Source organism: Molossus molossus, unplaced genomic scaffold (assembly GCF_014108415.1).
Source record: "Molossus molossus isolate mMolMol1 unplaced genomic scaffold, mMolMol1.p scaffold_m16_p_18, whole genome shotgun sequence".
NCBI lineage: Eukaryota > Metazoa > Chordata > Mammalia > Chiroptera > Molossidae > Molossus > Molossus molossus.
This window is the reverse complement of record NW_023425353.1, coordinates 53,111,203-53,130,983: the sequence shown is the minus strand read 5'-3', so window position 1 is coordinate 53,130,983 and position 19,781 is coordinate 53,111,203. Positions and strand designations below refer to the sequence as shown.

Below are 19,781 nucleotides of genomic sequence, written 5' to 3'. Positions count from 1 at the left end.
CCCTTCTCAAACTTCCTCCTGCATGTGTCCGCCTTCCGTCTTCTCTGCCAAGTCCTGTGCTGCAGCCAAGAAGTGATCTCTGGGCTCTCTGGGACCTGAAAACAAACTAGAGCCCTCCCTGGATGTTCCCACTCTAGCTAGCGGGCTTGTCCTTTTCCCTTGCTCCTTCTTTTCCTCCCTCCCTTCCTTTTCCCCGTCTCCCTCTTGGTCTTCTGCTGTGTCTTATTCTTCCCTTGTTCGTGCTTTTTCATTCCCTCACTCTGCCCACCTGGCCATCACATATTTATCTGTCAAGACTGGCATTAACTCCTCTGTGAAACCTCCTAGACCCTTAGTCCAGGAAAGGACTGGCCCCATCCTTTGAGGTCATCTGTGCCCCACCTGGACTCCATCGTGATGCTTCATGATACTTAGATCAAAACCTTGGTTTCACCCACTGAGTCATGAGCTCCTTGAGGGGCGTTATTTCAAGTGCCCAGCTTATTCACCGTCCTGCCCTCCTCCTGGGCCTGGGTGCTTTGTAAATGCTTTTAGATGAACAGGTGCACAAATGCCTATGTTGCTGAACCCTGGGAAGAAAGCACATGGTAGTGATGAGGGGCTTTGCTGGGTGCTATGGATACAGGGCCAAGGCAAATGAGAAGACCTAAATGCAAATCATTGCTCACCAAATGGTGACAAGTTAGTGCCCTGAGAGAAAGAACTTCCCAGAGATGCAAAACAGAAAGAGAGTATGTCTGTTCCAGGGATCATCAGAAGGGCTGGGTGGCCCCGATAGAGTTTGAAACAGACCTGAGGGATGGAAGGCCCTTTATCAGAATGTGTCAGGGAATGAATTTTAGGTGGGAGAATAGTAGAAGCAAAGGTACAGAAATGGAAAAGCAGGGGATGTTTTGTAGGTCAGAGAGGGTTAACTTTGGTCAGGTCATAAGGGTAGCATACCCAAGAGTGACGGAGCCAGGCGTTCTCAGAACTTCAGAGATACTATCTCCGTAATGATCAAGAGTGGCTCATGTGGTAGGATGTTGTATCATTATCTTCAGTGAGCAGATAGAGGCTCAGAGAGCTAGGTATCTAGTATGAGGTACGGAAGTAGGTGCTGGAACAGCTCCCTGAGCCCCAGGCCTGATTCGAAGGCCCATGTGGAAGGGCAGAAGGGCAGGCAGCATTGAACAAGGCCTGAGAGGCCACCAAGAGCCCGTGCTAGTTATCTAGGTGGGAGCTCTTGACTTAGTTCATCAGTCTGGTGAACGGTCTGCACCTTCATGCTTGGAAAGTACATATACACGCAATATTTGTGAATGTGTTAGAGGGTTCAGAACCCCAAGAGTCCACCTAATCCATCTGTCCACTCAAAAACTGGTACATAGCCCGGCCGGTGTGGCTCAGTGGTTGAGCATCGAGCCATGCACCAAGAGGTCGCCGGTTCGATTCCCAGTCAGGGCACATGCCCAGGTTGTGGGCCTGATCCCCAGTGAGAAGCATGCAGGAGGCAGCCATTCGATGTTCTGTCTCATCGATGTTTCGATCTCTCTACCTCTCCCTTTAAAAATCAATAAAGAAAAGAAAAATTTAAAAAATAAAATGAACAACAACAACAAAAAACTGGTACATAGATGTTCACACCAGTCGTATCCAAAAGTGCCAAAAGCTGGAAAAACCCAAATGTCCATCAACTGAGGAATGAATAGACAAAATGTGGTATATCTGTATAATGGAATATCATTTGGCAATAAAAAGAAATGAAGTGGCCCTGGCCGGTTTGGCTCAGAGTTTGGAGCATCGGCCTGCGGACCAGAGAGTTCTGGGTTCGGTTCCCGCTAGGGGTACATACCAAAAAAGAAAGAAATGAAGTACTAATCATGATACAACATGGATGAATCTTGAAAACACGTTCCATGAAAGAAGCCAGTCACAAATCATACATATGGTCTGATTCCACTTATATGACATGTCCAGAATTGCCTAATCTATTGATACGGGAAGATTAGTGGTTGCCGAGCAGGGAAAGGGGGGAAGGGGAGCGTTGGGGTGGGGGCTGGGGAATCACTGTAAAGGGTGCAGGGTTTCTTTCTGGAGTTATGAAATATTCCAGAATTCAGCTGGCGACAGTTGCATAGCTCTGTAGTATAGCGAAAAACAGTTTAAATGAGTGAAATGCTGGATGTGAGCTATATCTCAGTAAAGCTTGACACACACACACACACACACACACACACACACACGATCCATGGACCTGGGTTGCATAGGTCTGAAGATGAGAAGACATACATACAGCACACATAAAACAGAGCGTGTGTTTTTGTTTTTTCTGGTGAGCAGTGGCCCTTGGTGCTAAGGACTCTCCTGGCAGCTCCTGAGGTTCTGAATGAGCAGCACACCCAGAACAGACAGCTCCCACTGTGCCCAGGGCGCTGAGCTCTGACCTTTGGGGGAACGAGCACTTTGGCAGCTGTGGAGGTTGGGGTGAGGACGGACCGAATGACCATTTCTAAGCCTCTGTCTCCAGGCACACTAACCCTCCTCCATCAGGGCAGCCTGGTCAAGGCCCTTGCCTCCAGCCTCTTGGCTTATGCTATTCAGTTGCTGTAAAGAAACAGCCTTGATTTAGTGAATGAAGCCACTGGTAAGAGTGATTCATGAGATAAGAAATCACTTCTGATTACTTTGGCTTCACTTGAATCAGATGTGGCTTTCTGGTTACATGCCTGAACGTCAGCTGGGATTTCAGTGGGAAGCGATCAGGCATGTTTTGCTGTTTCCAGAAGACACCGGCCAGCGTGTGTGTACACAGACCTGCCTGACCACAGACTCCCTGAGACAGGCCATGCTTCGACTGCATTCTGCCAGTGCCATGACACTGTTTCGCTCTCCTTCGGATGGGTAAACCCCCTGCCGATGTCCTCTGCAGACGTCCTGCGTGTTTAGCCCCTTGTTGTAGGTCTGGGTGTAAACAGCATGTCCCACTTTTCCTCAGCCAGAATTATGCTTTGAAAAGCTAAGCATCAAAATAGAATAATGACTAAAAGCAGTTTTATTTTTTAAAAGCAGACGCTACCTCTTTCAAGATGTAAAAAATAATAATCATAAAAATCACGAAATAAAAGAATGCACAAGAAAAAGCTGACAAAAGTCCCTTTTGTCATCAGCCCTGGTTACCTGAAAGACCAAGTGATTAGAGGGTTGGAACTTTCAGCCCCACCCCCCAACTTCTGGGTCAGGGTTGGGATGGGAGTCTGGAGATGGAGCTCTACGGCGACTCTGAACAGGAAGATTTGGAGAGCTTCGGGGGGGTGAGTACATCCAGGTGTTGGGAGGTGCACCTGAAGAGGATTGGAAGTGCCACACCCCACCCGCATACCTTGCCCTATGCCTCTCCTCCATCTGGCCATCCCTGAGTTGTCTCCTTTATCGTAAGCCCATAAATGTAAGTGAAATATTTTCCTGAGTCCGTGAGCCGTTCTAGCAAGTTATTAAACCTAAGGAAGGGGTTTGTTCTATGGCTTGCTGTTCAGAAGCGTGGGTGGCTTGAGATTTGTGACTGGTGTCTGAATGGGGGCAGTCTTGGGGGACTGAGCCCTTTAACTTGTGGGATCTGACTTCAACTCTAGGTAGATGATGTCAGAACTGAGGTGTGTCCACCCAGTTAATGTCAAAGAACTGGAGAATGGTGAAAGTTAAAGAAAGCACCTCGGAAAGAATGAGGAGCAGAGCAGCAGATAGTGCAGTTGAAAAGGTGATTGTGTAGCCTCACATACCAAGGAAGCTGGACATGATCTTGAGAACTCTCTGTAGAAGTAGAAGAGGTTTTAAGCATCAAAGTTACGAATGGATATGGCAACAGTGTATCGAATGTACTGGAGAGGAGAGGTGCTTGATGACTGGCTGTTGGGCATGTCAACATGATAGACAAGGACATTGCTAGTAGGCAAACCACATTTATATTCTTCCTAATTGTCACTATAGTAACCCTGTAAGAAACTGTGGACTGGGGTGGTAGCAAGTGGAGAGAATTACCAGATCTGCGTAGGAGGAAAAGACAAGATTTGCTGAAGGAGGGGGTGTGGTGTTGAAGGAAAAGAGAGTCAAGGAGGACTCCCGAGGTGGGGCCAAGTACCTGGAGGGAGGGAGCTGCTATGTCCGAGGCAGGGAAGACTGCAGAGAGCAGGCGTAGGCCTGGGAGCTCTGTTTTGGACATTTTCAGTCTCAGGTACTTACTAATCGAAGCTATTTATAATTAGCCAGCAATCCGTGAGGTGGCCATAAAATCTGGAACCATAGCCAAAAATAAATAAATGAAGCGGCATTCAATACAATGAAATAAGATCATCTATGTTTTCAGACCGTCTGGCCATCCTGTGTCTTTATAAGTCTGTATAAACCTGAGGTGGGTTTAATGTAAGTTGAAGGCAGGTATTCAGTGCTTTTTGTGGGACTGCAGAGGTGAGACACCTGTCCCAGGTTTGGAGCTCTTAGGAACAGGTCGCAACCAGCAGACCTAACTCCGAGTGGAGGGTGATGGGTCGCAAGGACTCTTCTGTCCCCACACCCCTCTGAAGCTGTTCCCGCCAAGGCCACCAGCACCCGTGTGGTGGTATGTTCCCCGGACATGTCTCAGGCCTTGTCGTCTTGACCTCTCGGCATGTGACCACTCCCTCCCTTGAAACTCTTCGGACTCTGTGACCAAACTTCTCCCCGTTTCTCTTCCCCCCGTTTGTTCCTTCTCGGGCTTCTCTTTCGGTTTGTAAGCTTCAGATCGCAGAGCTCGATTCTGGGTCCCCTTCTTATACCTTCAAGGAATGTCATTCCCATAAGTGCGATGATAACACCCAACTCAGCATTTTTGAGGACCCTGAGCACCACCAGCACCTACCACGGGGGGTCTCATAGGCACCTTCGACCTGATAGAGAACCGTTCCTCCTCATGACCCTGAACCCTGCTTTTCTGCTGGAGAGGGGTCCAGGGAGAAAGAATGAAGCTGGGACTTTAGTGGTGCAGTAGAGATGGAGGGCAGGGTCCCACTGAGGAAAACAGTAGTAACAGCCGTCACTGAGAGCTTACAGCGTGAGTGCCCACACGTGTCCTCTCCCTCCGTCATTCACAAGTGGGGTAACCCCGACAAGTCTGGGTGACTGATCAGTGAAAGAGTAACTGATTCGTAGAGGATGACCCTATTATTTTTAAATTGGGTTTATAAATATTACTTACTTTACTGAAAAGTAACAGGCTAATGCGTATTGGTGACCTTTTGCTGCGTAACAAACCACCCCATTTTAGTGGTTTAAAGCAACGACCATTTATTCAGCTCACCTTTTTGAGTATTGTCAGAACAGATCATTCTTCTGCTGGTTTCACTGGGCGTGTCCTTCTAGTCGATGAGGGGACTCTGCTCCTGGGTGTCAGCTGCTGAGGTTACAGAGACTGGACCATCTGCGTCCAAGGGCTGGAGAAGCAGGTTCGACCTCCTGATCGGGGGAGCTGCAAAGAATTGTGGTCATTTTTGCAATCTGCCATGGGTTTCGTCCTGTTTGAAGCTACTTTCATTCTGAATTTGATAGGCTTTTTAAACTTTTCTGATTTACAGTTATTCTTACCCCGTGCCCCTTCCATCTAATTTGTGGTTGCTCGTCACAAGTCCTGTGAACTTGGAACCTGGATACTCAGGTTGCTTTCTATAAATATATATTAATTTGGTAAGTGAAACTTGTGAAAATTGTGCACGCGCAGGAGTAAGGAGGCTCTGGGTGGAGGAACGTCTCCTGCAGTGTGTACTGTGTGGACATGAGAACAGATATTACACGGAGGCAGTTTCGCTCCCCAGTTCTTAGCTTGCTCTGGATACGTGAGGTGGTATGATGACTGTGTTAGGCAGAGTCCTCCATAAAAGGGTCAAAAAATGGCAGGTCTTTGGGGACTTGCGAAGGAAAGGGATTTATATTTGGGGTTTGATGAGGAGAGGAAGTGATGCATCTTTTATGCTAATGTTTTAGGTTTCCATGACTGCCTTTCTATTCGGGTCTAAAATACGGAGAAACCGTAACATTTTTTAACTTTTATACTGTAAGATCGAGGAGGAAGCGACGGAGTGTGGTTGCATGAGCTTCAGATTGCTTTGTGCCGGAGGGAAGAGCTCATTTTCCCGAGTGCTGCAGTGATGTAGTTAACGTCTTACCTAAGCAAACCCTTCTCTGTTGTGCCTTTCTGAAAGAAATTCTATTTTTCTTTTCTTTCTCCTGTTAGCGTCACCATTGCCCATGAATTGTGTGTGGTGGGAGCCCTTTGACCCTGAGAAATGGACCTCTGTCTTTTCCATGTGGGGTTCTCCATGTGTCCAAATGTCTTCTTTCAGAGTGTGGTCAAGTCAGCAGGCAATCCAAGCTTGGCGTTTTTGAATGAACCCGTAGCCAAATTTAAAACTTTTTAAACTGTGACTTAAAACAGCTTTGGAACTTTTGCTTTAAATTCTCATGAGAGGATTGATTTATCTAGCAGAATTTAAAACAGACAGACACATATCTGTCTGATTAATGAAGTAGGTCAAGCATTTCCTGGAACCTAACATTTATACTATTATCACCTTAGCAATAATGGCAAAGAGGGTGAAGTCTGCCAAGGGTCAAGCCGGGGTCAGAGAAAGGCAGACATTGTCGTGGAAATAGTAGCTGGGACAGCCCAGGGGAAGCCCCAGGGGACACTGGTGTTCACCCTACAAATGTCTGGTCTATGGTGCTCACTATATTCATACAGAGTGTGTCTACTTGCATTTATTTATTTATTTATTTATTTATTTATTTATTTATTTATTTATTTTTAATCCTCACCTGAGGATATTTTTCCATTTATTTTAAAATGTGTGAAGGAGAGAGAGAGGGAGAAAGACATCGATGTGAGAGGGACACATCGACTGGTTGCCTCCTGCACAACCCCAACCAGGGCCGGGACTGAACTGCAACCGAGGCCTGTGCCCTTGACCGGAATCGAACCCACGATTCTTTGGTCCGAAGCTCTAACCGCTGAGCCAAACCGGCCAGGGCGACTGTGTCTACTTTTAAATGACATTTACCAGCATGTGACACCTCCCCTTCCACCAGTCACGTCAGCATAATTTTTTAAAGAGAAACAAAAGTCAGAGTATCTATATATATTTTTAAATAACAGTGCCAATCAAGGAGTGCAGATATTTTCTTTTTCTTTCATAAGCACCGTTCTCTGAAGCTCTTGAGCCAGGAGCAGAGGACACAAGGTGTCCTTTCAGCAGGGCTCCGCGTGTCCTCGCGGGCGGGCGTTTCCTCAGGCAGAGTGGTCGGTCCAGAGCCCAGGCCGGAAATAGCTGATAAGCAAGTAATCACACGGCTTTGCTCGGTGGCAGTATTGTAGCCAAGTGAGGTTTCTCCGAGGCGCGGTTATTGCTCATTGAAAACTTTTCCCAACACTCCCCGTGACGACTTGACATATAGCCGGCCTTGGCGATTTCTGACAGTCTCTGCGGAGACCGAATTTAAAAAAAACAAGTAATCAAACAAATGACAAGTAATATCAAACAACGACAATAACCGGAAAGGGGGGGAGGTAAAGAGGTGGTAAGGAACTCGGAATGGGAGGCCCAGTGCTAAGGATGTGACCATGGCCTTCTCTCTGACGGGGGAGGACTGCTTGAGGCCTGGCTGATCAGAAGGCTTCAGGTCTGGGGAACAGTCGTGGAGAATAGTTGGCGTGTTAAAGGAATGGGGGCAAGTGCCATGGGGAGCTGGGTGGGCGGGGGTAGAGTGGCAGAGACGGGTGGGTCTGTGGGCCAGCGTAAGGTGGCAGGGAGCAGGAACGCGTGAAATCGCCTGCTTCTCCTTCGGCTGCTGTGTGGGGCCTGGGTCCCAGCGGGAACAGGGGCGGTCAGGAGGCCTGGGAGAAGCCACGTCGTGTGAGAGCTTCGGTTATGACTTGTTCTCGAAGGCTGGCAGTGAGGGTGGAGGGAAGCGGAGAGATTGTGATCTGATCGTGAAATCACGTACATTTCACTGTGCCTCAGCCGCACGGTAGCCACTAGCTGCACGTGGCTATTTACGTTTAAATTTAAATGAACTGAAAGGGAAAATTCAGTCCCTCCTTTGCACAAGCCACACCTCGAGTGCGCATTAGTCATATCAGGCACGTGGCTGCGCCGCGGGGCAGCTCAGAGCATCCCATCATTGCCCAAGGCGCTGTGGATCGGTGATGGCTCCAGGCTGTGTGCCTGCGACCTGTTCTTTCTAATTCTTCGTTCCTCTCTCTCGGAAGGGCGCCCAAACTGCCATACACGTCACTGAATGCACGTTCTGTTAACAGCTGAGAGTGGTGTCCAGCCGGTGTGGCTCAGTGGCTGAGCGTCAGCCATGCACCAAGAGGTCCCTGGTTCGATTCCCTGTCAGGGCACATGCCCAGGTTGTGGGCCTGATCCCCAGTGGGGGCATGCAGGAGGCGGCCAGTCGATGTTCTCTCTCATCGATGTTTCTGTCTATCTCTTCCTCTCCCTTCCTCTCTCTCAAAAATAAAGAAAAAATATTTAAGAGCTGAAAGTGGAGGGAAGTTTTGCCCTGAAGAAGTTCATAGGTTTGGAGAATTAACCGAGGCCCAAGATGTAGCCCTGCGTTTGGGGACAGTTAGAGGTAAGGTGAGAGGCATGATGCCTACATACTGGAGAGCCACTGGGTAGATCAGGAGGCAGAGTCCATGCAGCAGCCACAGGCTCAAAATGGGCCGCAGGTGACCATTTTGGGAAAGAAAAGAATAACTAGAACAGATTGCACAGTATTCAGAATTAACGAAGCGATTAGGAGAAAGACCATATTAACCTTGATGACTAGCTAGGGGCGGCAGTTTGGGGTGACATGGGTTGGTCACGGCACCTGGGAAGTGGGGCCACAAGGAGATAGACCTTACACCCATGTGGGAGGGGTTGGGAAAGCGGAATTTGGAAGACGTGTCAGAAGCAACGGAGGAAACACAAAGTCCTGCGCTGGTCAGGGCAGCACCTCAGGGGCACCTCAGGGGCATCTCAGGAACAGGGAGGCCTTGGGGTCTGTTGCCTTGGTGCTGCTGGCCAGCAGGGCTGCCTTCAGGAAGACGAGCCGGACATGGAGCAGAGGAGGCCAAGGACACTGGCAGCCTGCGGGTGCCCTGGTCCTGTCAGTCCTGGGTGTAGCCGTGATAACCCCGAGAGCACGGGCTGCTGCTTCCCTTCCGCCTTCGCGATCGTAAGGTCCTCCTTTGGTCAACTCTGACCCAGAACCCTCTGGTGGTGGGGATTTAGGGAGATGGTGTCCAACTCTCCAGAGGGACATGGCTGATTCAGCTCCAGAGCTGTGAGGGCCGTCCCCTGGACCGTGTGGAATGGAGTTCTAGGTGTGGGAAGGAACCAGACCTCGGCGTCTGCCACCTCACTCTCTGGTCCGGAGTTGGCCCTTGGGAACCACGCGTAGAGCCAGCGTCAGCCCTCAGGTGCCGCCCCGGAGCCCTCGCTCTCGTCCGCCTCTGAACACAGGTCCCCTCTCGACCACAAAAGGGAAGTGGTACTGTTCGTTAATACCGTGAAACAAGGCACCGCAGGTGTCAAACAGATAAAAACCTGGTGAAGCTGTCGTTGTACCTACCTTTCAGAATGGATCAAGATCGCATATCCATGGTAAAAAAAACCAACAACAACAATAAAAAAAAAACAAGAGTAAAATGGTTCTGCGTATTGTGAAACTGTCACCCTTTTTCTAAATGACTTCATCCAACCGACAGGTGGTTGATTAATCATTGGCTTCCTGCTGTGGGCACCGAATGCCCAGACCTTTTCGTTCTAGTTGTGTGAGGACTGCTGCCACCCCCTGAACACCGCCCCCAGGCTGGCGCAGTGCCGACCCTGCTGAGGGGCACTGTGTGCGCCTGTCCTCAGTGTCCCCAGTTATGGGTATGAGTTGGGACCTGGCCTAGGTCAGACGACAGTAAGTGGCGAGACTGAGATTTGAACCCAGCCAGGAAATTCAGAGGGAACCGGAACAAAGGGGACACCTGGAGGCTGAAAAAATAGCCGAAGCTGAGCAGCGGAGTGGCCCTAAGGAGAGTGGCTGTAGCTGCGGCTCGGAGCGTGCTAGGGATCGGGGCTCAGCGGCGACAGCCGTGGCCTGGCCTTCTCCAGGGTTTCTCCCCCAATGTACAGATGCTCCTCGACTCACAATGGGGTTCTGCCCCAATAAACCCCTTGTAAGTTGGAAACATTATAAGTTGAAAATGCACTTAATACACCTACCTACCGAACATCATAGCTTAGCTTAACCTACCTTACATGGGCTCAGAACACTTCCGTTAGCCTACAGTTGGGCAAAGTCATCCAACACCAAGCCTATGTTATAATCGTATCTTATGTCCTTTATTATACATACTGCTTTTGCACAGACTGTAAAGTTGAAGAGTCGTAAGTTGAACCATCCTAAGCTGGAGACCATCTGTATTTGGGTCACTGTGGGGAGCAATGCCTTTACTCCTTCCTCCCTTCCTTCTCCCTTTATTCCTTCTCTCCTCTCCCACGTATTCTGTCTTCCTCTCTCTGCCTCCTGTGTGATCCCCCCTCCTTTGCTTTCTCTGTGATAGAATGTTCCAGCCAAGCCCTCTCCTAAGACACGCGCAGAGCGGCTGTGCGGCCACGCCCAAACAGCGCCCCTGGGCTGCAGGAGGCTCTCTGCTCTCGGTTTGTAGCGGAAGCAGCTTCTCCCACTCACAGAAGTTTCTTTGCAGCTTGTAGGGTCCCCTGTGCTCCACGAAGCAAGCATGCCACCCTGGCCTTGATGCTGGTGTGAAAACCATTAAAACACTACAGTAATATAGACACCCACCTGGGCAGGCCCCTGTCTCTCCCTCCCCCAACCCGCACATCCTTCTCGAGGGGTTGTTTGGGACGGCTCCGGGGACCGTTCCCAGGCTGTAGGCCCTGTGCTCACCTTGTGCATGAAGACAGTGTGGTCAGGACCTGCTTCTAGGAGCAGAGGACAGAGAAGGAACACTCACCTCCGTGAGGAGGCCTCTGGGCAGTTCTGTGCCCAGGAGACTCGGGGAGAGGCCGGCATAGAGGGATAGGCAGTCCTCCAGGACCCAGGATGAAATTCAGAAACCTGGCAAAACTGCCACAGTGTGGGCCAGCGTGGCCGTGTGGCTGCTGAAGCCAGTCAGAGGGACCACACTATTTTCCTGAAGCAGGGGTGGCTATGTGGGGCAACTTGTTATTTCTCCCACCCAGCCCCTGCCCCACTTGGCCAGTCACCCCAGCAGAGTGCTGGTACCCGGACTGGTCCAGGCCTGGTCAGGCCTTGACTGAGGTGGGCGAGTACCTGTGTGGGGCGTTTCCTGCCTCCGCCCGCCGCGGGCTGGCCCACGTGCTCCGGGCTCATCAAGGTTTTCCTGCTCCTCAGGATTCGTGCAGCGGGGCTGATGATTTCTCTTTCTCTCTCTCTCCAGGGTCAGGTCTGGATTAATGGCTTTAACCTTGGTCGCTACTGGCCGGCACGGGGCCCCCAGATGACCTTGTTTGTGCCACAGCACATCCTGGTGACATCAGCCCCGAACACCATCGTAGTGTTGGAACTGGAGCGGGCACCCTGCAGTGACGATCTCCCAAAACTGTGCATGGTGGAGTTCGTGGACAAGCCGGTTATCAGTGCAACGATGACCTACAGCCGTCTCCTGCGACACCTGCCTGAGCAAAACTCATGACAGGACCCTGTGATGGCTAAAGCCTGGGACCCTTGGAGCGCTAGGCTCTCACATACCTCACACACCCCCTGGCAGCGGCAGCATTCGCTGGAGAGTGCAATTAGAAAACAGATTTTGCTTGTGCATTTCACCCGAGGTTTTCCTGCAGCTCTGCAGCGCTGACCCACCCCTGGCAAGGGCCACCGTGGCCGCGTGATGGGGGTGGTAGCACAGCCGAACACAGGTGTCTCTGCAGAGTCAGCACAGAAGCTTTCGAGGTGTGTCTGATTTTTACTTTGGAAGAATCGTGTTGTCTTTTTGTCAAATGAAACTTGCATTTATGATTTTACTGGTTTTGACGTTGAGAAGACATTAAATTAAAGGTTCTGATTTAAATTGTAACTAGATTGAGTGGGCTGAAGAAGCCACTTCACTCACGGTTCAAAGACTTGGAAAATCATCTTGGTTTGATTTGGTGGACTGCTGCTTTTCTGCAACTTGTTTAAAGTTCCATCTCACCAGGCCGGTGTGGCTCAGTGGCTGAGTGTCAGCGCATGCACCAAGGGGGTGGCTGGTTCGATTCCTGGTCAGGCACATGCCCAGGTTATCAGCCCAATCCCCAGTGGGGGGCATGCAGGAGGCAGCCAATCAGATGGTCTCTCCCATGGATATTTCTATCTCTCTCTCCTTCTCCCTTCCTCTCTCTCTAAAATCAATAAAGAAAACAAATTTTTTAAAATAAAAATAACGTTTGATCTCATTTTATGTGTTTAGATGTAGCAATTGCAGCTATCCACACCCTAACACAGGCCTGTACACATGTCCGTAGACACGCATACACACAGGTGCATGTGCTGGGTACATACACAGATATGCAGGGACAAGGTGTTGCATAATCTGCGTGTCCTGACCAGGGCAGTAGCTCTCTGTTGTTGAGCACTATCCTATAGCACGTCCACTTCTGGGCATATTATATATTGAATTCACTTGCCCCTCGCAAGAACTCTGAGGAATGTACTGTCCTTTCCCCCAATTTACCAGGACACAGCTGTCAGTGGGAGAGACGGTTTGAACCCAGGTTGGCTGGCTCCAGTGTCCTGGCACACACTGCGTGCACACATATCAGTACATGCCTATGTTCCCACAGGAAAGGGCTGTGCCGACATGAACAAAATGTTCACATGATCCTATCTGGGTGCTCTTCCAGAGATTGCCCACTTTTTCTTTTCTGCTTACCTGTTTTGAATCCTTTACAGAGAAGATGTAAATTTTGTTTTAAGGCAAGGAGAAATAAAAGATTTTGCTGCTAATCTACAACATATTTTCACAAGAGTGTATTTTTCCCCGTCTCATAGACATCGACAATGAATATCTGGGCGTCAACAGGGACTTTGGAGACTGGTTGCACCAGCTCAGGAGCTGAGACAAACTGAGAGTGGAACTCTATGTAGGACTTTTTTTTTTTAATATTTTTTTATTTTTTATCCTTACCTGAGAACATTTTTGCATTTATCTTCAGATAGAGCGGGAGGGAGACAGGGGGAAGAGAGAGAAACATCGACATGAGAGAGACACATCGACTGGCTGCCACCCACACGACCCCAACCGGGGCCGGGGACAAACTGCAACCGAGGTACATGCCCCTAGCGGGAACCGAACCCGGGACTCTCTGGTCTGCAGGCCGACGCTCTAACCGCTGAGCCAAACTGGCCAGGGCTGTGTAAGACTATTTTTCATAGCATCTTTTTCTCAGTGTTCTGTATCCCACAGGAGGTGCTGCATGGAGCCAGGCCTCATTTCATTACTCTTCCTTCCACGGCTAAGTTACTAAAAATGTTTTGCTCAAGAACTGTGTACAGCAATAAGCTTTGGAAAGATATGTGAGATGATTCCTTTTAAAGCATTAAGTACGCAGGTGGCCGGCACCTCCCCTGTCTCAGGCCAGCACGGAGTCTCCAGAAGGCTTGGGCAATAGAGCAGATCTCGTCTGATCTGCAGAACCACACTGTGAGGGAGGCAGCAGTAAACCCATGTTACAGATGAAAACATTTAAAGGTTCAGTGAGAGGCGGACTTGGATTCTAATCTGGTCTTGCCTCACCCAAAGCTGGAGTGTTTTGTCTTGTCAGCGTGAAGCCACCTTCCGGTTTCCTTCCTTTACTACAGCAGAATGACTTCCCTCGTTCAGGATGTCACGTTCTGAAAAACAGGACCTTAAGGCATGAATAGTTCCACCCTGGACTCTGCTCCTAACCCGTCCACTATCTATACTCCCTCTGAGGGGCCTACATGTACCTTCCACAGTGTCGTTCTCAAAATGCGATGTGCCTTTAGTCCGCCTGATTTCTCAACTCTATGGATGCTGCCTTCGGAAATAATAAGGGCAGTCTCACTAGTGCCTGCCATGCAAATCTTCTGTGTGAACCTCACCTCCAGGCTGATTTTAATACTCTAGGACTTTCTGAGCAGGCTTGTGCTAACCAACCGTAACACTGAGGATCTCGGAATATTGCCATATTCTCAGTCACCCTTGCGATGAGCATCGTGGCCTTTTCCTTCGTACCGTTGGGTGTATGTATCCCAGATTTCTATGACCTGAAGAACACCTCGCTTCAAAATAGCTTTATTAAAGTTTCAATTCCATTTGACTCAGTGATCCCGCTTCTAGGAATATACTCTAAGAAGCCTGAAACACCAATCAGAAAGAATATATGTACCCCCATGTTCATAGCAGCACTATTTACAATAGCTAAGATCTGGAAACAGCCCAAGTGTCCATCAGTAGACGAATGGATAAAAAAGCTGTGGTACATATACACAACGGAGTACTATGCAGCTATAAGAAAAAAAGATCTCTTATCCTTTGAGACTACATGGAGGGACCTGGAAAGTATTATCCTAAGTGAAAGAAGCCAAGCAGAAAAAGACAAATACCACATGATCTCACTTATATACGGAATATAATGAACATAACAGTCTGAGGAATACGGTAGACCCAGAAACATGGAAGTAGGGCACAGACTGACATCCCTCAGAAGAGGGGGTGGGGGGGTGGGAAGAGATAAACCACAGAACTTATATGTATGTATGCATAACCAATGGACATGGACAACAAAGCCTGGGACGGGGTGCAGGGGGGAGGATGGGGAGGAGGGTATCAATGGGGTAAAAAAGGAGAAACATCTGTAACAAAAATAAAATTAAATAAAAATAAAATAAAATGTCAGTTCCAGCCCTGGCCAGGTAATTCAGTTGGTTAGAGCGTCACCCTGATGGAACAAGGTTGCAGGTTCCATCCCCGGTCAGGGCACATACAAGAAGCAACCAATGAATGCATGGATAAGTGGAACAGCAAATCGATGTCTCTCTCTCAAATTAATAATTTTTTAAAAATTTAAGTATAATTGTTATACCATAAAATTCACCCATACTAAATTTATACAGTGGTGCAGCCATCTCCACAGTCCAGTTTTTAAACACTTCCTTCACCCCAGAAAGTTCTCTGGTGCAGATGTGTTCCTTCCCACCCCCACACCAGGCAAACACCAATCTGGTTTCTCTCTCTCTAGTTTGCCTTTTACAGGAACTTCCTGTAACCGGGTAGTCTGCTGTGTCAGAGTTCTCTCACTTAGCACAGTGTGTTTGAATGCACTCCTTTTTTGTTGCTGAGGAGTATTCTGTTACGTGGACATACCACATTTTGTCTGTCTTTTTGTCAGTTGGTGAGCATTTGAATTGTTTCCAGTTCTGAGTTATTACAAATAATGCTGGTCTGAACATCCATGTACAATTCTTCATGTGGTCATTTATTTTCATTTCCCTTAGGTAGATACCTCGCAGCGGCACTGTTCAGTCATATGGTAAATATATGTTTAACTTTTGAAGAAACTGCCAGACAATTTGCAAACATTTCTTCTGAGGCTCGTGAGGAATGCAATAAGGCGGCGTGGCCCTGGCAGAGCCTGGTCCTTTTCTCTCTCTTCCCTGCTCTGCCTCCAGCTGTTCATTTTCTTTCTCTTTTTGTCTCTGTCCACCTGTCAATCTTTGTTTCTCAGCAAATCCAGTTTATTCAGAATGAAATTGTTTACCATTAATCTGAGTTTGGGTTTTTTTCATTGTTTCCCCAACAAGCAATATTTCTCTTGTCAGATGACACCAGTAGGAAATGATCTTGTATAGTCTTTGTTTCTTGCCTTATGAGATAAAAAGTCATTTTCTGAAATCACTGTTTTAGTCAGTGTGAGGGGCAGTCAGTGTTTTAGTCACTGTTTTAGTCAGTTAGTCTGTCTGGTCTGTGGTAGAATACACAGCCACAGAGACCACTAGCTCGTGGGCTGGGAGGGAAGTTCGGTCAGTGTCCAGATCATTGGAGTGGGTGCTTCTGGGTTTAAGCCTGGCCCCTGCTCTTGGTCTGACTGAGCATTGCTTTCTGGGTTGTCCCTTGCCTTCCAAACCTCTGGCCCCAAGGCCTGTTAACTGGACATCCAGCAGCCATCTGGCTGTCTGTAAATGCCCAGTGAAGATTCTGTACTGATTACCCACCAGACAGTTGCTCTACTTACACTTCAAGGGGATTTCCCATGGGTGAGGAAGCCTCCCAGAAGCTTCATCCTCTGAACTCACAAGCCACCAGCACTGTGTCCCCAGGTGAAACAGGACAGACTCGAGGACAGAAGCAGGTTCATACCACTGCTCCATCACTTACCATTACCATGACCTCAAGTAACTGGTTTACTTAACACCTCACAGGGGTTTTTGTTTGTTTTTGTTTGCTTTTTTGTGTTCCTTTTTTGTTTTTATGTTTTTTTGCATTTATCTTCAGATAGAGCGGGAGGGAGAGAGGGATGAAGAGAGAGAGAGAAACATCAACGTGAGAGACACATCGACTGGTTGCCACCCACTGGACCCCAACCAGGGCCGGGAACAAACTGCAACCAAGGTACGTGCCCTTAGTGGGAACTGAACCCGGGACTCACCGGTCCGCAGGCTGACGCTCTAACCGCTGAGCAAAACTATCCAGGGCTCATGGAGTTTTTAAATCAAATACAGTAATCATGAAAGCACCTCACCTAGCCCTCCAGTAGGTGCTCACTGAATGCTAGTGTGATTCTTTCCTATCACATTCCTCCATAAAAGCGGTCAGTGACTGTGGCGGAACCTGAGGGTCAAGGGGAGAAGAAATACCACCCAGGACATCACCATCCTTGACCTGCATCCCTTTCTGTTTGGTTCAACAACTTGGTTCTTCTCCTGACCAGCCACAGTGCTAGACTAAGGATGCTAAGGTGAAGGAGACTGTCTACTCTAAAACATGGACAGAGACCAGATGATGGAGGAGGAGGTTCCCCGGAAAAGGGGCAGATGCATCATCCATCAAGGCCCCGGCATTGCTGGGGGCAGCCTGAGCCTACGGGAAACACTGAAGATGGAGCTGGGACTTCAGAGACCTCAGCGTGGACTACAGTGCTCCACTTCCTGACTCTTGTTCACTTGTCCTCCACATTTTGACTGTCCGGCAAACTGACTTCCCAGCCCAAGGGCTTTTCTCATCATTGTGTGCTGTTTGGGTTGCTGTTTCTTGCTGCTGTCAAACCACTCCAACAAATTTGCGTAAGTGAAATAGAACAACTATTGTGTGATGGGCATGATTCTGCGGCTCTGGGTTGGAATTCCACAGGCACAGGTGGTTCGTCTTTGTTCTGGGCTGTCTGGGGCCTCTGCTAGGATGGGGTATCAGCTGGAGGTTCTTTGACCCATGTGTCTGGCATTTGGGCTGGACTGACTTGAAGTCTGAGCTCAGACTGAGCCTGTCAACTGAAGCATCTCCGTGTGGCCTTTTCCTGTGATGATGCTAACAAAAAAATAATAAAAAAAATAACATTCGGCCCTGGCCGGTTTGGCTCAGCAGTTAGAGCGTCAGCCTGCGGTCCAGAGAGACCCGGGTTCAGTTCCCGCTAAGGGCACGTATCTTGGTTGCAGTTTGTCCCCGGCCCTGGTTGGGTCATGCGGGTGGCAGCCACTCGATGTGTCCCTTTCATGTCGATGTTTCTCTCTCTCTCTCTCTCTCTCTCTCTCTGACTCTCTCTCCCTCCCACTCTAACTGAACAAAAACAAAACGAAAAAAATGTCCTCAGGTGAGGATTAAAAAAAAAAATTTGTAAAATACTTTTAATGTTTAGTTTTGAATGCAGTCGCTCACTGAGTCTTTGTAAGAACCTTTTGAAGAAATGGGGCAGGTGATGTGCAGTCCAATTTGCGGGTTAGGAGAACAAGAGGCAGGAAGGATTGTGATTTGTCTCAAACTGGGGGGGGGGGGGGGCGAAACTGAGACTCTTGCCCCCAAAGCCCACACTCTCACCACATGCAGGTTACCTTGATTGACTGGACTGCAAGGAACGAGTTTGTATTCCATTTGAGGAAACAGAAAATGGTTTTTCGGCGAAGCTGCCTGGCTTCCATCATGCCAGCTGCGCGCTGTGGTTTTGGTGAATGACCCGTGAGTCGTGGGCCATGGCGGGGCGTGTTGAACAGAACGGCCTCTGTGGGTGGGACCCCAGTGGACACAGGTCAGGAAGCAAGGACTCCTTGACACTGGGAAATGGCTTGCTCCCAAGCCTGGGCCTCCCTCTCTAACAAAACCCACCCTTGTAAAACCCACCCTCTTCTGCTTTAATTTGTCCCTCAACACTCAGCAAATTCCCCCAGGAACTTAGCTGAAAAGTTCCAGTTCCTCTGAAAGCAGTGATTAGAGAGCTTTAGGTGGAACTGCAGGTAGAAGGCTAATGGTGACTCTTAGGTTCTCTCTGGAAGGACTCTCCCTGGAGGTGAGACGGGCCTGGGGACTCTGGACTCTGGGAGTGGACAGAGAGGCACTGCGACTGAATCAACTCGGGCCCTTGGGATGGTAAGAACCTCACAACGTTCCTCTGGGTGACTGGGCTTATCTGTCCAATCTCCGCCATGCTTGGTAGACACCAACAGACAGTTGCAAAAATAAATACAGTAAAGTACTTGAGAAACCACACCAAAGAGTTCATTTGTAGTGGATCAGATGTCCTTGGACCATTTCCAAAGCCTTGCATGAGTCTTTCATGGTTTTGTACTCTAAAATTGAGATTGCTGAGAACCTAAATGCCAACCCTTCCACGAGATGGGATTTTTACCATACAGTAAGCCCTCACTTAACGTTGTAGGTGGGTTCTGGGAAGTGTGGCGAGACAACATATAATGAAACCAATTTTACCACAGGCTAAAGGACATAAACAGGAGTTAAGTTCCTACGGCATCCTAGCAACATTATAATGAAATAATAATGTTCAACAAAATGGCATTATTGAAGGACCTGCTATACTAAATATCTATAAGAAAGAAGAGCTAGATGGAAAACACTTGGGTGGAAAACTGGTTCTATCTTTCTATTAAAACATTCTGGCCCTCCCGACCGGTGTGACTCAGTGGTTGAGCATCAACCCATGCACCAAGAGGGTCACTGGTTCGATTCCTGGTCGAGCACATGCCGAGGTTGTGAGCCCAATCCCCAGTGGGGGGCATGCAGGAGGCAGCTCATCGATGTTTCTATCTCTCTCCCCCTCTTTCTTCCTCTCTCTCAAATCAATAAAGAAAAAAATTTTTTAACCATTCTGGCCCTGGCCAGTTTGGCTCAGCAGTTAGAGCATTGGCCCTCAGACCAAGGGATCGCAGATTCAATTCCCATCAAAGACACGTGCCTTGGTTTTGGTTTGATTCCAGGCCCTGGTTGGGGTCATGTGGGAGGCAGCCAATTGATGTGTCTCTCTCATGTCAATATTTCTCTCTCTCGCTCGCTCGCTCTCTCTCTCTCCCTCTCTCTCTCCCCTCCCCCCATTCTGAAGAGAAATGGAAATATATATCCTTGGGTGAGGATTTTAAAAAAAAGAAACCACTCTGTGACTGCCTGATAAACTGATAATAGGCAGGATTTATTGGAATACATCTTTCATTCTCATTACAAATTCTTCAAAGGCCAATCTGGTTCAATATGGAATTCTGATTGTTCAGGACAGAGGTTGAAGACCGGAAGAAAGGAGATGGAGATAATC

At 48.6% G+C, this 19,781-nt stretch overlaps 1 protein-coding gene and 1 non-coding gene across 3 annotated transcripts in view; both read left to right on the top strand.

Annotated features, from left to right (window-relative positions):
• Window positions 1-12,256, top strand: part of GLB1 (galactosidase beta 1) — a 74,193-nt gene extending 61,937 nt beyond the window's left edge. For both annotated transcript variants that reach the window (XM_036266419.1, XM_036266420.1), the window contains one exon: window positions 11,471-12,256. In XM_036266419.1, coding sequence (XP_036122312.1) covers window positions 11,471-11,725 — 255 coding nt within the window. In that variant the 3' untranslated portion in view covers window positions 11,726-12,256. The remainder of the gene's footprint in view (window positions 1-11,470) is intronic.
• LOC118633674 lies at window positions 7,353-7,493 on the top strand. Its single transcript, XR_004960223.1, has one exon. It is a non-coding gene; the product is annotated as a U4 spliceosomal RNA (small nuclear RNA).
• Window positions 12,257-19,781: the final 7,525 nt, after the last annotated feature.